The following is a 14,015-nucleotide window of genomic DNA, read 5'->3' as shown; positions in this document are numbered from 1 at the left end:
AACATAGACTGGCCTAAACAGTGAACATGCATTATATACAATGATAAATATACTGGAGGGCAAAGGTACAATCTATTCTAGCAGCTGAAGCAGTGACCTACAACTCCCGAGACAACAGGCCACATGAGACAAAGTAGACTGCCTTGTGTCTTCTCCACCTTGCTCTCTACATGAAACATCCCAGTTTGTCAGTTTACTGGTTTCCAGTCATTTCAAGAACCTAGTGTAAGACTCTTCTCTTAGTACACAGAGAGACCTACTTGGGTTATCCTGCTTATCTTTCTAATTTGCTGATTCCATATCTTCCTAGATGCCTCGCTTCCTCACAATATGTTAAACTAGTTTTTCCTACCTTCTCCCGCCTAAGTTTGTTTAGAGTTAGCACGATGATCTGTATTTTGGGACTTTGCTCTCTCCTTTTGGAATACCTTGCCCCTCTCTTTCAGAAGCAAAGCCTCTAGATCTCACGTCAAAGCCGGCTTCAAACTTTTTTTTTTTTATTTACCAGACATTTGGGGAGCTGGCATGTCCTCTTGAGGGTCCTCTGAGACCAAGGATGCAAAAACTAATGCTGTTCTCTCTTTTTAGTATTAAATTTGTAAACTACCTCAAGGAGGTTTAGCAAATCACTGAATACACAGTCCTGAAGACGTGTGCAATTTGCTTCCTCTAGGTCGGGCTTTACCTGAAGCAATTTCTGTGGTAGAGTTTTCCATCAACTAGATGCCTCTGTACCAGATGGACGTGCTTCTTGCAGATGGCACAGCTGCTACTGAGCGTGCCAGTTGTGTAATTGCTCTCCGTCAGGACTTTTCTCTGAAAACCAAAAGCCAAACCTTAAGAAACTATACGCCTCACTTTATTTTTGACTAGTTAACAGAATTTAGCCAGCATAGGTACAACATTGTAGATTCATACTCAGCAAATGAAAAGAAATGCCAGCCAGACTTAGTTGACTGGTTTGGAAATTGTGGTGGACTTGAAATGTCTTCCTGTTTTTATACTGGATTACATAAACAAGATCCAGACTACCCACCACCCAATACCCTGGGATGTCTTGGCCATCAACAAATGGAACCTACTGAACCTTCTTCCCATATTTTCTGCATAACATAAACCCAAGTGCGAGGGAAACGGCTGAAATAACTGTTTGAAGGACCCAGAACAACTCTGTTCCCATATGCAGTAACCAACACTTCTGAAATCAGCTCCAGCTGTTCACCTAGACAACCTTCAGAATCACTACCTAACCACTACCTACAGTAAGGCCTTTGCTGGCATAGAAGGGGCATTTTACCTCTTCGATGGATTTGGTTTTTAGATTTATTACACATCTTTTCCCAAGCTGAGTTCAAGGCAAGTTACATTCTGGTACACCATTTATTTCCATGCACAAATGGGTTCACAATCCAATTTGTACCTGAGGCATTGTACAGTGAAATGACTTGCCCAAGGTCAAAAAGAATGGCAGCAGAAATGGCAAGATTTGAACTCTGGCTTGCAACCTGCTTCTCTAACCGTTACGTTACTCCTCCACTAAGCAACTTTAACTTCTCCAAGGATGCCAAACATTTAGCTCATTCAAAGCTACAGTCCCAAGATAAATGCCCCTTTTGGAAGGTCCTGGCCAGTTTCTTACAGTTCTCACAGGAGAATGTTCCGTCACCATGTTGCGCTTTGACAGCACTGGGCTCGTCTTCTTGGTAGGTGGCTGATGGGCTCTGGATGATTTGGGACTTGTCTTACTGGTTTCAGAAATGGCCTTCTTCCCCACTGGCTCATCACCAGACTCTGAAGGAGGCCGTTTGACAGCAGCCATTCCTCCAACTGAAAGACAAAATATTGGATTTATTTGTTGTATCCCACATTTTGCCACCTATTTGCAGGCTCAATGTGGCTTACATAGTACCGTAAAGGCGTTCACCAATTTCGGTATAAACAGTTACACAGTGATGTTGTGGTAGAATGAGGTTCATGTGGAACAGACATATTAGGGAATCGTATAGAATCATATCACTTTAGCATCTAGCAACCAGCAGAATGGATGATTATTTTATAGGTACAATAAAGTTACCAAGAAATGAAGACTCCCTACAAAGAGATCTGGGCATGGAGCAGAATTATAATTTGAATAAGGCAATTAAAAAATTACCACTTTCTTAAACAAACAAGAAGGATTTCAAAAATATGAGGAACATTGAGACCCCAGAAGACCAATTTAACCTCAGTGGAGAACTGATGCAAAGAAAGAAAGTGTCAGGGAACCTAATGTGAATGTCCCAGTAATTCAATGAGCTGTGTTGTGTAGACAGCTGTGGTGAAACAGACATAATTCCCTTAGTACTTCTCTGTTTAAGTGGCATCAGAGGCAAACTGGAGAAAATCTAGCTGACCTTGGGTTATAGTGATCAGCAAGTTACGCAACCTACTTCCATTGCCACAATGCCCTCTTAAACTGGTTAAGGATGTTGTCCTCATTCAGACATCCTTTTTATAATGGATGTAGAGTTGGGCTTGGGTAGATGGACGATTTTAGATGTTGGGGGTGATGGTTTGGAAAAGTAGGGTGGGATTTTTTTTGTGTGGATGGGTCGGGGCAGGTGGAGGATTTTAGATTCTGAGAGGTGATGTTTGGAAGAAGTACAGAGGGGATTTTGTTATTGTGTTGGAGAGGGGATGTTGATGGTGCTGGATGGAGCAGGCTTGGACAAAAGATCTTTAGAGGCAGGTACTGGGAAAATGAAAGGGGATGAGGTGGGTGATGGTTGGATGAAGCTTGGGGTTCTATTGGTTATAGATTTGCTTGTTTATTAATAATTGCAACTATGGGTGTTTTATTTTATTTTTGCTAGTTCCTATTAACTGTAATTACTGGAATGGAATTTTTATATATTGTAACTCTTTGGGTTTCTCCTTCATGAAACATGCGTACCAACATGGAACCAAATGAATAACCATTCCCCTTGTGTAGATTTTAGACTACACTATAAAATGGGGATATACAGCACAGAAAGCTGAGCTTCCTCCAAGAGTAACTGCATTTTAAGAACTACCTGAGGACCCAAGGAAGACCCAGGAAACAAAGCCAAAACAGTAACTATGGAACTGAAATATCTCCAGAAAAGAGGGAAAAGAGCACTCAGTCTATACAAGAAATCTCTACTACTACTTCAAGTACCATCACATCTATAGCACTACTCAACACATGCAGAACTATTAATATTGAGCTGTACACGTAATAATCAGTATCTACATATCTGCAATGATTTTGCTGCATACTTTGCCAACAAAAATTAAAAGTCTCCACCAGGATTTACAGGCAATCCCACCCAGCCTCCAACCAGTTAACCAGGAGTGCACAAACCCACCCCCTCCTGACAGAGACATATTGGACACTTAACCCAATAACAGAGGCAAGCCTTGACAAAATCCTAAGAGACCTTTGACCAACTACCTGCTCCCTTGAATCCTGCCCATCAAAGATAGTGCAACAGGAAAGTATGGGCCTCAAAGAAGGTGTCACTAAAACTATCGACTCCTCTCTCTATCAACAGCATTAAAAAGGTCAGTGGTTCACCCTTTGCTAAAGAAAATCAACCTTGACCATGTCAAACTTGAAAGTTATCAGCCAGTATCCAACATTTCTAGGGAAACTTATAGAACAAACAGTCTGTGTTCAACTCAGTGATTGGCTAGAAGAGAGAAACTGGCTAGATCCTTATCAATCTGGATTCAGACCCGGTTATGGAACAGAAACGGTCCTCGTATTCCTACTAGATGATCTTCACAGAAACCAAGACAAGGGATTTGCCTCAGTGTTAGTACTGCTAGATTTCTCAGCAGCTTTTGACGCTGTGGAACATGATATCATGCTAGCACGACTCGCAGAAACAGGTATCAATGGAACAGTACTTGCGTGGTTCAGATTGGCGACAATCCATGTTTGGCAGCATCTCATCGCCACCATTGGCACTGATCTGCGGGGTACCAAAAGGAGCGATACTGTCACCCATTCTGTTCAATATCTACCTCAAGCCACTAGCTGAACTGATTTGGTGAATGGACACTCACTTCTACATCTACATGGATGATGTGCAGCTATTCATACCTATTGAGCTTGATTTACCTACAGCCCCGAATAAACTGATTATCTGTCTTAACAACAATTCAAGGATAGACTAAGCACAACAAACTTTACCTTAACCCAAGTAAAATCGAGCTTCCCTGGGTCCCTAACACAAGTAGGCATGCACCAGACATCAAAATCTCTTTTGGGAAGTACAAACATCCCCTCAAATCACAAGTCAGGAACCTTGGAATAGTTAGATTCAACTCTTACTCTGATTCCCCAAATCCAAGCAATCTTCAAGAGCTGCTTCTACTATTTGTGACAAATACGCTGCCTCTCTCCTTACATCAGGAAGGAAAATCTTATCACAGTTGTGCATGCCATGATAACATCAAGACTGGGTCTATTTATTTATTTATTAGGATTTATTTAACGCCTTTTTGAAGGAATTCACTCAAGGCGGTGTACAGTACGAATAGATCAAACATAACCAATATGCAATTACAGAAGTAAAAATATTCAAAAAAACAATACAAAGAATAGCATACTACTTACAATGTCAACACAATACATAATAGAACATTATGTATTGACTACAAAGGGCCTGCACCAGCTCCAGTTGATTCAGAATGCTGCAGCAAGATTCATAGAAGGTTGCAAGTGATGTGACCACATCACACCAGTTTTGCAAAAACTTCATTGCCTACCAGTACAATACAGGTCTAAATTTAAAACTCTAGGTCTGATCTTCAAGGCCCCTAATGGAAATGGCCCCCCGAGTACTTGAAGAACAGGATGACCCTCTACACACCTCCAATGACACACCTCCCAAGGGGTATCCTTAACCACACTCTCTCCAAAAGACATTACACGATGTGATACTCGAAGGCAAACCTTCTCCAGAGTAGCCCCCACACTCTGGAATGCACTCCCTGAAAGGCTGCGCATAACACAAGACTACCTCTACTTCAGGAAGCAGGTGAAAGCTTGGCTCTTCAACCAGGACTTTAATGGAAGAAGTAACTAACTTTTTAGTCTCACTCACACACATCTTTGCTTATACCCTACGCTGTCTATTAAAATGTTCTATTACATATTGTGTTGACATTGTTAGTATACTATCCAGCTTATAATCGAAAGAGAAAAACGCCTATATTGAGGCGTATTTTCAAAGCACTTAGCCTTCCAAAGTTCCATAGGTTTCTATAGAACTTTGGAAGGCTAAGTGCTTTGAAAATATGCCTCATTGCGACCCAAATCGGGAGATAGAAGTTTATCTCCCAAAAACGATTAAATCGGTATAAGCGAAAGCCGATTTTGGACGTTTTCAACTGCACTCCGTCGCGGATGCGGACAAAGTTGATGGGGGCGTGTCAGAGGTGTGGCGAAGGCAGAACTGGGGCGTGGTTATCGGCCGAACAGAGATGGGCACATTTCAGCGATAATGGAAAAAAAGTATGCGTTTTTAGCTAGAATTTAGGACACTTTTCCTGGACCCTGTTTTTTCACGAATAAGGCCCCAAAAAGTGCCCTAAATGACCAGATGACCACCGGAAGGAATCGGGGATGACCTCCCCTGACTCTCCCAGTGGTCACTAACCCTCTCTCACCACAAAACATGATGTTTCACAACTTTTTATTTTCACCCTCAAATGTCATACCCACCTCCCTGGCAGCAGTATGCAGGTCCCTGGAGCAGTTGTTAGGGGGTGCAGTGGACTTCAGGCAGGTGGACCCAGGCCCATCCCCCCCCTACCTGTTACAATTGTGCTGCTTAATGCTTAGTCATCCAACCCCCCCCAAACCCACTGTACCCACATGTAGGTGCCCCCCTTCACCCCTTAGGGCTATAGTAATGGTGTAGATTTGTGGGTAGTGGGTTTTGAGGGGGATTTGGGGGGCTCAACACACAAGGGAAGGGTGCTATGCACCTGGGAGCTCTTTTACCTTTTTTTTTGTTTTGTAAAAGTGCCCCCTAGGGTGTCCGGTTGGTGTCCTGGCATGTGAGGGGGACCAGTGCACTACGAATCCTGGCCCCTCCCACGAACAAATGCCTTGGATTTATTCGTTTTTGAGCTGGGCGCTTTCATTTTCCATTATCACTGAAAAACAAAAACGCCCAGCTCACACATTGTTGAATAAAACATGGACGTCTATTTTTTTCGAAAATACGGTTCGGTCCGCCCCTTCACGGACCCGTTCTCGGAGATAAACGCCCATGGAGATAGACGTTTTCGTTCGATTATACCCCTCTATGCCATATTTTGTATTGTTCTTTGAATATTTTTACTGCTGTAATTGTCTATTGCTTATTCTTACTGTAAACCGTCTTGAGTGAATTCTTTCAAAAAGACAGTAAATAAATCCTAATAAACTATCAAGAGTGGGGAAGAGGGTCTATAGCACCATTCATTTCTGTGCTTAATAGGCATTTTCTCATCTTTTTAACGGACTAGCGTTAAAACAAATAATCATTTGTTGCCTACAACAAACCATGTCACACCCTTCCCAGAATGACTCAAGTGATAAGGAATGGATGTCTTTCCACGCAGTACAGAGAATGTTTTTTCTAAACTTCATGTTCTGGCATGGCATTTGTATAGATAAAGTCAGTTTGCAATGCCATTTGTCTAATGACTTCATTCCTCTTTGAAGGCTTTGCTTAATAACCTCCTCCTTCCCACACTGGGACATGCCCATAAGCTTGCAGGCTTCAGATTAGGACTGTCCTTAATACACTGGAGAGGTCACATGGATAGAAGTGCCAGCAGTCACTGCCCGAGGCTTCCAGGAAAGGGAAGTGAGAGCCAAAAGGTTAGGTTCAAAGTTCTAGGGTAAGGTTTGCCTGGAGTAGATGTCTGAGAACAGCACACCTCTTTTCTAGATGAAAGGAACAAACCAAAAGTGGGAAGGAAGGGGAAAACAGGATAATAGAGGATGTTAAAAAATGAAAAATAACAAAAAAAGCTTTGTTACCTGGGGAAGGGCAGCGCAGAGAGAGTTCGAGAAGCAGCGTTCCAGGTCCATGAACCCCATAGGAAGTTTGCTGCCATGGGAAAGGAGCAGGAGAAGAGAGAATATGATAGCTACAGGAGTAGCTGAAACCGCTACAGTCCCAGCAGCCAAGAGAGGACAGAAGCAGCTGTAACCACGGAAGTAGAGGCCAGGGCAGGAAGGCAGTTGGGCTGTACCAGAGAGAAGCCCCATCCCCACCTGGCAGCCATAAAGGGACCACACAGTTCTATCGGCAGGATAGAACACTGGGACCTCCCCACCTCCCACAGCACCAGCCAGGAGAGGTCCGCACAGGAGGAAGGCCAGCACAGAGAAGGGTCCCAGGGCAGGAGAAGTAAGGTTGTCACCCCAGCCTTACAGCAGCCAGAGACAAAAGGAAAAAAGGATTTTCCACCCACCCACACACATAGGAATTGGGAGCCAAAGAGAAACTGACATCAGAGGACCAAGCCAACCTCCCCCGAGTCCCCCCGCCAGAAGGAGAGGAACATCCATCAATTTTTGGATGAAGGAAGAAGATGCATGACAAGCCCATGAAGTTCACTGCCTGCCATAGGAAAGGGAAGAGAACACGAGGAGGCATGTGTTGGCAAGAAAAGCAGAAGCCAGCAGATCAAAGGACCCACCTGCTGAGGTAAAAGAGAGGAGAGGAGCCGGACCAAAGGGAGATAAGGAGCCCCTCAACCAACAAAGGATGAGCAGAAATCCAGTGCTGATCTGAAGAGAAGCAGGAGACTCATTTAATCTCTTAATTAGATACATTTTGCCAATACTCACTTGTACTCCCTACCAAATCCCCCCTCCCCCCCCCCCAAATAACCTGATTCTCCCCTATTTTGACTTATCTTCCCCTCCCAAGTTTCAATCAAACTTCTCAAAGATCTTCTAGGCCACCTGCTTGCTTATTCATTCTCTTTTCTGGGAAACGCTGTTTTTACAACTAGCTCTTTCCTCTCAGCGCCAGCCCCTCGCCCCCACCACCTACACGACTGTAAACAGTGGCATCAGAGAGAGATGGTGGCTTTGCTGTGTCTCGCCAGAAGAGAAGCCACTGGTGACACTCTGAGAGGAGCCCAGACCGCCTGCCTCATGCCAGGGCCACAGAAGTTTAGAGAGGAGAATAAGGATATAGTTATGGTCATCTCTATTTGATATAATATACCGCCAATCAGAATAAAATATCTAAGCAGTTGATAAAATCATAAAAATAAGAGAAAAGAGGTAACCTAGGTTACATAATTGGTGATAGATAGATAGAGGCCAAGACACCAAAGGTACGGAAGAACAAAAGGATAGATACTGCTCAAGTGGTGACAGTAAGGACAGTGGACAAAACTAAAAGTACAAAACCAAAGAAGCAGAAACAAAGAGCAGAATGGAACAAAATCAAAAGCAATATAGTGAATATAACATACATAGTAGATGACGGCAGAAAAAAAGACCTGCACGATCCATCTAGTCTGCCCAACAAGATAAACTCGTATGTGCTGCTTCTTGTGTATACCTTACCTTGATTTGTATCTGCCATTTTCAGGACACAGACCGTAGAAGTCTTGCCCAGAACTAGCCCCATTTTCAGGACACAGACCGTAGAAGTCTTGCCCAGAACTAGCCCCACCACCCAAACACCAGCCCCGCCTCCCAATCTCAGCTAAGCTCAGCCACTACATCATCTTGTCAAGACCCTGTTCACTGCAGTTGGTACAGCTGAGCCTAATAAGGTTCATGCTTACAGTGCAAAGCAGTAGGTAGACCCAAGTCAAAGGCTAAGATCTCTTCACTCAACTTTGCCAAGCAGCATCGTGTGCACATTATACTCCAGATAATATCAATCTCCCCCCCGATATTCAAAACCATTTAACCAGACAGGAACGGAACCTGGCCGGTTAAATGGAACTTAACCAGCTATCTGGCAATATTCAGTAGAGGATAGCCGGTTAGTGTCTAGGAGATAACCGGCTATATCGTGCGATATAGCTAGCAATCCCCAAATTTATATCCGGCTATTGTAAGCGGACACATTGGGCCACTTTAGCTAGTATATCTTTAGCCAGTTTAAAGTTAACCAGCTATGTTCGAAAAACGATTTAGCCGGTTAACTTTAAACTGGTTAAAAATAAACCGGATATTCAATGCCAGTCACCGGAAACGGTCCAGCATTGAATATCCTGGCTGTCCGCTAACCGCGGGGAGTTAACTGAGCTCCCTCCCGTGGTTTGAATATTGGCCTCATTATCTTTAACTTTTTTTTTTCTGACTGGGACACCCTTCGTAGTTTGCTCTGGAGTCTTGGACTCAGTAAAGAACACGTCATCAGCTAAACAGGAACAGAAGGTCAGGGATCAAACGGCATGGAATCTGGCAGGGGGATGGTGCGTGCTGTCAACAGAAGGCACGTTTATTACGGAGCTGTCCCTATGTGATAAACAGAACTGGGAGTGTGCTGAACAGTTTCACCAGCGTGGACGGGACTTTTTTTTTCCTTAGTCAAGCTCCATTCCCTTGAGGTCAGTGAAGAAGGGGAAAAAGAAGCAGGAGATGAAGGAGGAGAGACTGGCAAGAATCCATAATGGAACAAGCTCATTACTTTAAAGCTATTTTTGTCCCTTCACTCTTACAACATTAGGGAAAGAATGTGAAGTGTATATGTGAATACATACAAGGACCCATGATCAAGAAAACACAGTAAACCAGATGGAATCCATCCACATTAGTGTCCATGGCTCTGGGGAGGCAACAAAAGAGGAAGAATCCAAGATACATGAGGAGTATTACTCAAGAGGAAAACATCCATTGTGCGGGTGAAAGCAGCTGAGAAATGCAGTATTCTGAAGAGCTGGGAAGCCCCTCTCAGTCAGCAGGGGGTCCTTTTACTAAGGTGTGCTGAAAAATGGCCTGCGGTAGTGTAGGCGTGTGTTTTGAGCGCGCGCAGAATTATTTTTCAGTGCACCTACAAAAAAAAAACGCCTTTTTAAAATTTTTGTCGAAAATGGACGTGCGGCAAAATGAAAATTGCTGCGCATCCGTTTTGGGGTCTGAGACCTTACCGCCAACCACTGACTTAGCGGTAAGGTCTCACGCGGTAACCGGGCAGTAATGACCTATGAGCATCAAGTGCCACTTGGTGCGCGCGTAGCTGACGCGTGCCAGAAATGTAAAAAATATTTTTCGGTCGCACGCCAAAATTGAAATTACCACGAGGGCCACGCGGTAACCAAGCAGTAACTCCAATTTGGCACGCAGTGGGCACGCGTAGGCGCCTACATGGCTTAGTAAAAGGGCCCCTAGGAGAATAAGGAACCACTTGTCAGACATTTCTACATGGATCTGGGGCTCAGGACAGTCGGAGAGCTCATGGCCTTCAGCAAAGAAGGGTAATCATAAGAAAAGTATTCAGTAAGCAAGAATACTCACTAGGCGAGCGCCCGTGGAAGTAGTTGTAGTACTGGGACACATACGTTAGGATGCTGAGTCTGTCTGGTACTTTCAGGTTCACCATATCTTCAGCATCCAACAGAGCAGGAATCCCCAGCTGCTCTTCAGCAACACGGAAAGCCTGAAATGGAACCAAGAAAGGAATAAGGAGTTATTACACCCATGGACCCAAGCATGAGAAAAGACAGGTGGGAGAGGACTGGAAAAGGTAAAGGGGGATGAAAGACGAGCAAAAGAAGATTATGAAGGGAGGATTCACATTATCTTGAATATTTTTCATTGTATTGATATATTTTAATTATGTTTGTTGTTTGTTTTGTCCTAATGTATATTTTATTAATGTTGGATTGTAAGCCACAATGGATGCTTTTAGACCAGTGTTGCAGGATATAAAAGATATCCACCTGCCCTGCTAAACCAATGCAGATTTATGAGAAGCAACGTAAAACCAAAAACAATCAAGGCCCATGATCTGTCCTGTAAATCGAAAACATCCAGAAGGGAAAGTCCAAAAATCCCAACGTGAAGCACAGACACAGAGGCGCGGGAAAAGTCAACGTGCTAAAGTCCAGCGTTACAAAAGTTCACTGTGCCCCCGTCTACTATCAGATAAGATATAATTATGTTTTTACAGTTTATGATTCAATCATTTTTTATTGACGAACAGCATAACAAACACTATTGACAGCATTAATATATCCATTGTAGTCTACTTTCACTTTATACACTTCAATAACTGTAACATCAAAATTTTTATATTTCCCCCTCCCCACAACTTCTAACATATGTTAATGGTTCCTTATCTTATCGCTATAATTAATAACCGCTCTATTCATTTGACTAGTGTAACCAGTTTGTCAAACATATGAACTTGCAACAGTAAAGAATCACAACTCCATACTCTAATCAACAAAATGAAGATACATTTAACATAATCTAGCGACCCCCCCCCAACTCCGGGTGAGCCACTCCCATAGTCAATGTGCTTTCCAATGTCACATCACCATAACATATATGTGCTCTCTTAATTATCCCGAACTACCCCCCACCCTATCCCTTCTCCTTCCCCTCCCCCCTCCCTTGGATTATTCTGATGATTCCCAGAGTCAAGAGGAGCCTCATCTCAATTATTTTACAACACAATAAAAGTTATCTGTGCGTCTCGTAAGCCTTAATCCTATATCTAAAGCTGATCCCTTCCTTATCTTGTTCCCCCCCCCCCCCCCCCCCCTTCAACCTGCGTCTTTTAAAGGCCACAATGTTCAAAAATTGTTTGTTTGTTTTTTATTATAAATTCAATAGGAAACTTCTCCCTCTGGGGGTCAGAGTATCCCATATAGGTTCCCATTGTGCCTGGAATTTCCTGCCTGGCAAGCTGTCATGTTTTTACAGTTTATAGTACTGCATGTTATACAAAGTGAGATTATGGAGAACAGTACTGAAGAAAACCAGAGGCCAACATCCACAGGACATGTTCAGGATGTTTATTAATGTAAGGAGAAACTAGGTCTTACCTGATCATTTTCTTTTCATTAGCCCTTCCCAATATTCCAGCTGCGTCCTCTAGCATACCAAAGGGCGGGGCCGGTGGGGGCAGTCCGCCCCAGGTGCAGGCAGCAACCGGGTGCATGGAGCAGTCGAGTGGCTGTTGGCTCTGCCGGTTCCCTGCCCCCTCTGATGTTACTTCATGTTCCGGGGCAGGGGACCGGCTGAGCCAACAGCCGCTCAACTTCTCCGTGCACCCCCAGGCGGTGAGGATGATGCTCATAGGAGGAAATATTTTTTTCACTCAACAAATAATTAAGCTCTGGAACTCCTTGCCGGAGGATGTGGTAAAAGCAGTTAGCGTTTCTGGTTTACAAAAAAAAAAGGTTTGGACAAGTTTCTGGAGGAAAAGTCCATAGTCTGCAGAGAGACATGGGGAAGCAGCTGCTTGCCCTGGGATTTGGCGCATGGAATGTTGCCATGATTTGGGTTTCTGTCAGGTACTTGTGACCTGGCTTGGCCACTGTTGGAAACAGGATACTGGGCTAGATGGACCATTGGTCTGACCCAGTATGGCTACTCTTATGTTCTTATGTCTTTTAGGTCAATGGTCTTCTTAGTCACCACTGTATCCAAGGAGCCCACCCTAGGAAGCTTCAATTTATCTTTCTCCTCTGGAACTAACAGGTAGAAATGAGCCATGACTCTTCCCTCTCTCAGCCCCATGTCCGGTGAGACCTATACTGCTGTAATCAGGTCCCGAATAACTGGATGCATCGGGAAGGCCTTAGAAAGACCTCTAAGACTCCTCATGATCACCCAAAATGGAACTCCTGACACCGAAGCAGAAGTCTCAATGGAAAGCTCTGCCAGTGCCTCAGAAATAAGAGAATTGAGCTCCTCTTTATGAAACAGCCCTCAGTACTTTCAGATCATCCCCCTCCTGAAGAGGGAGCTCTCCCTTCTCTAACAGCTTCTTCAAAGATAGCTCCTCTGAACAGACTGATAAGGAGGGAGAAGCAGAGGTAGCCTCATCTGCCCACTCCTGGAGGTCTAAATGAGATCTCTTAGGAGCCAGAGGCACAGCGGGCCTGGTGTAAAAGCAATATAACCTCTGGAGAAAACAAAAATCCCAATGCAATTGAATGTTCTATCGGGCCCTGAGTCTGTAAAATGGTAGCTGTGCTCCGTATGTGATAAGCCGTAAGCTATTCCTCACTGACAGTTGGGCTCGACAAAATGGCGCCCATTCCAGCGCTCTCCTGCATCAAACTGTGCACTGGCTCTGCTGGACAGCCCGAAGACTCCAGCATATTCAGATGCTGTGCCAAATCCGAAGACATACTGCCACCGACTATTTCCTCCACGTTCTGCAGGATTCCCATCTTGCAAGCACTGCAATGCACGGAAGCCGGCTGACAGGTCCCCCAGCTGGACACCATGCCTCCAGGGGACTTGTCTTTCACTACAACGGTCAGCAGTGCAGCAGAATGTGTCCCAACTGGTGAGTCAGGATCCCTCCGCTGCACCAAGTAGAACTTGGAGCCCTCCAAGTGGCTCAGAGCCAAACTTTAGTTGGAGTTATCATTGCCGAATGCTTCCCCCAAGCTCATAGTCTCCACAAGTGTTAACACAGATAACAAAGGCTCAAGACTGATTCTCTGTCCCACAATCTCCAGTAAACATCTTTCCTTCTCCTTTCTTTTTTTTTTTTTTTAGGCTGGAAAGGAAGAGCTCCACAAGAAACAGGGGAGAGATTAAAGGAGGGAAGAAGTAAATTCATGAGGCAGCACAGACAGGGATCTGAAGACTTCCAGATATGACTCTGCAGACTCAAAGCCACCCGCAAAACTCAACTGGGACCGGCTGACAAACTGGACCAGGAGCAAATCACTCAGAACCACAGACTGAAAAGTATGTCCATCCACCTGCTGGAGACTGAAAATACTGAGGAGCTGGACTAAATGGCAAGAGAGATAGAGAACTGAAAACTGAACTGAGACCTATCTTC

The 14,015-nt window shown here is 44.2% G+C and overlaps 1 protein-coding gene across 1 annotated transcript in view; it reads right to left on the bottom strand.

Moving 5' to 3' along the window:
* Window positions 1-14,015, bottom strand: part of LOC115476152 (MICAL-like protein 2) — a 104,965-nt gene that overhangs the window by 55,971 nt on the left and 34,979 nt on the right. The window contains exons 3-5 of the mRNA XM_030212355.1: window positions 10,499-10,640; window positions 1,640-1,827; window positions 686-816 (exon numbers count right to left, since the gene is read on the bottom strand). Of these exons, the coding sequence (XP_030068215.1) occupies window positions 686-816; window positions 1,640-1,827; window positions 10,499-10,640 (461 nt within the window). The remainder of the gene's footprint in view (window positions 1-685; window positions 817-1,639; window positions 1,828-10,498; window positions 10,641-14,015) is intronic.

The sequence above is a fragment of the Microcaecilia unicolor genome, chromosome 8, assembly GCF_901765095.1.
Source record: "Microcaecilia unicolor chromosome 8, aMicUni1.1, whole genome shotgun sequence".
Lineage (NCBI taxonomy): Eukaryota > Metazoa > Chordata > Amphibia > Gymnophiona > Siphonopidae > Microcaecilia > Microcaecilia unicolor.
The sequence above is the reverse complement of the archived record's forward strand: the minus strand, read 5'-3'. Positions and strand labels throughout refer to the sequence as shown.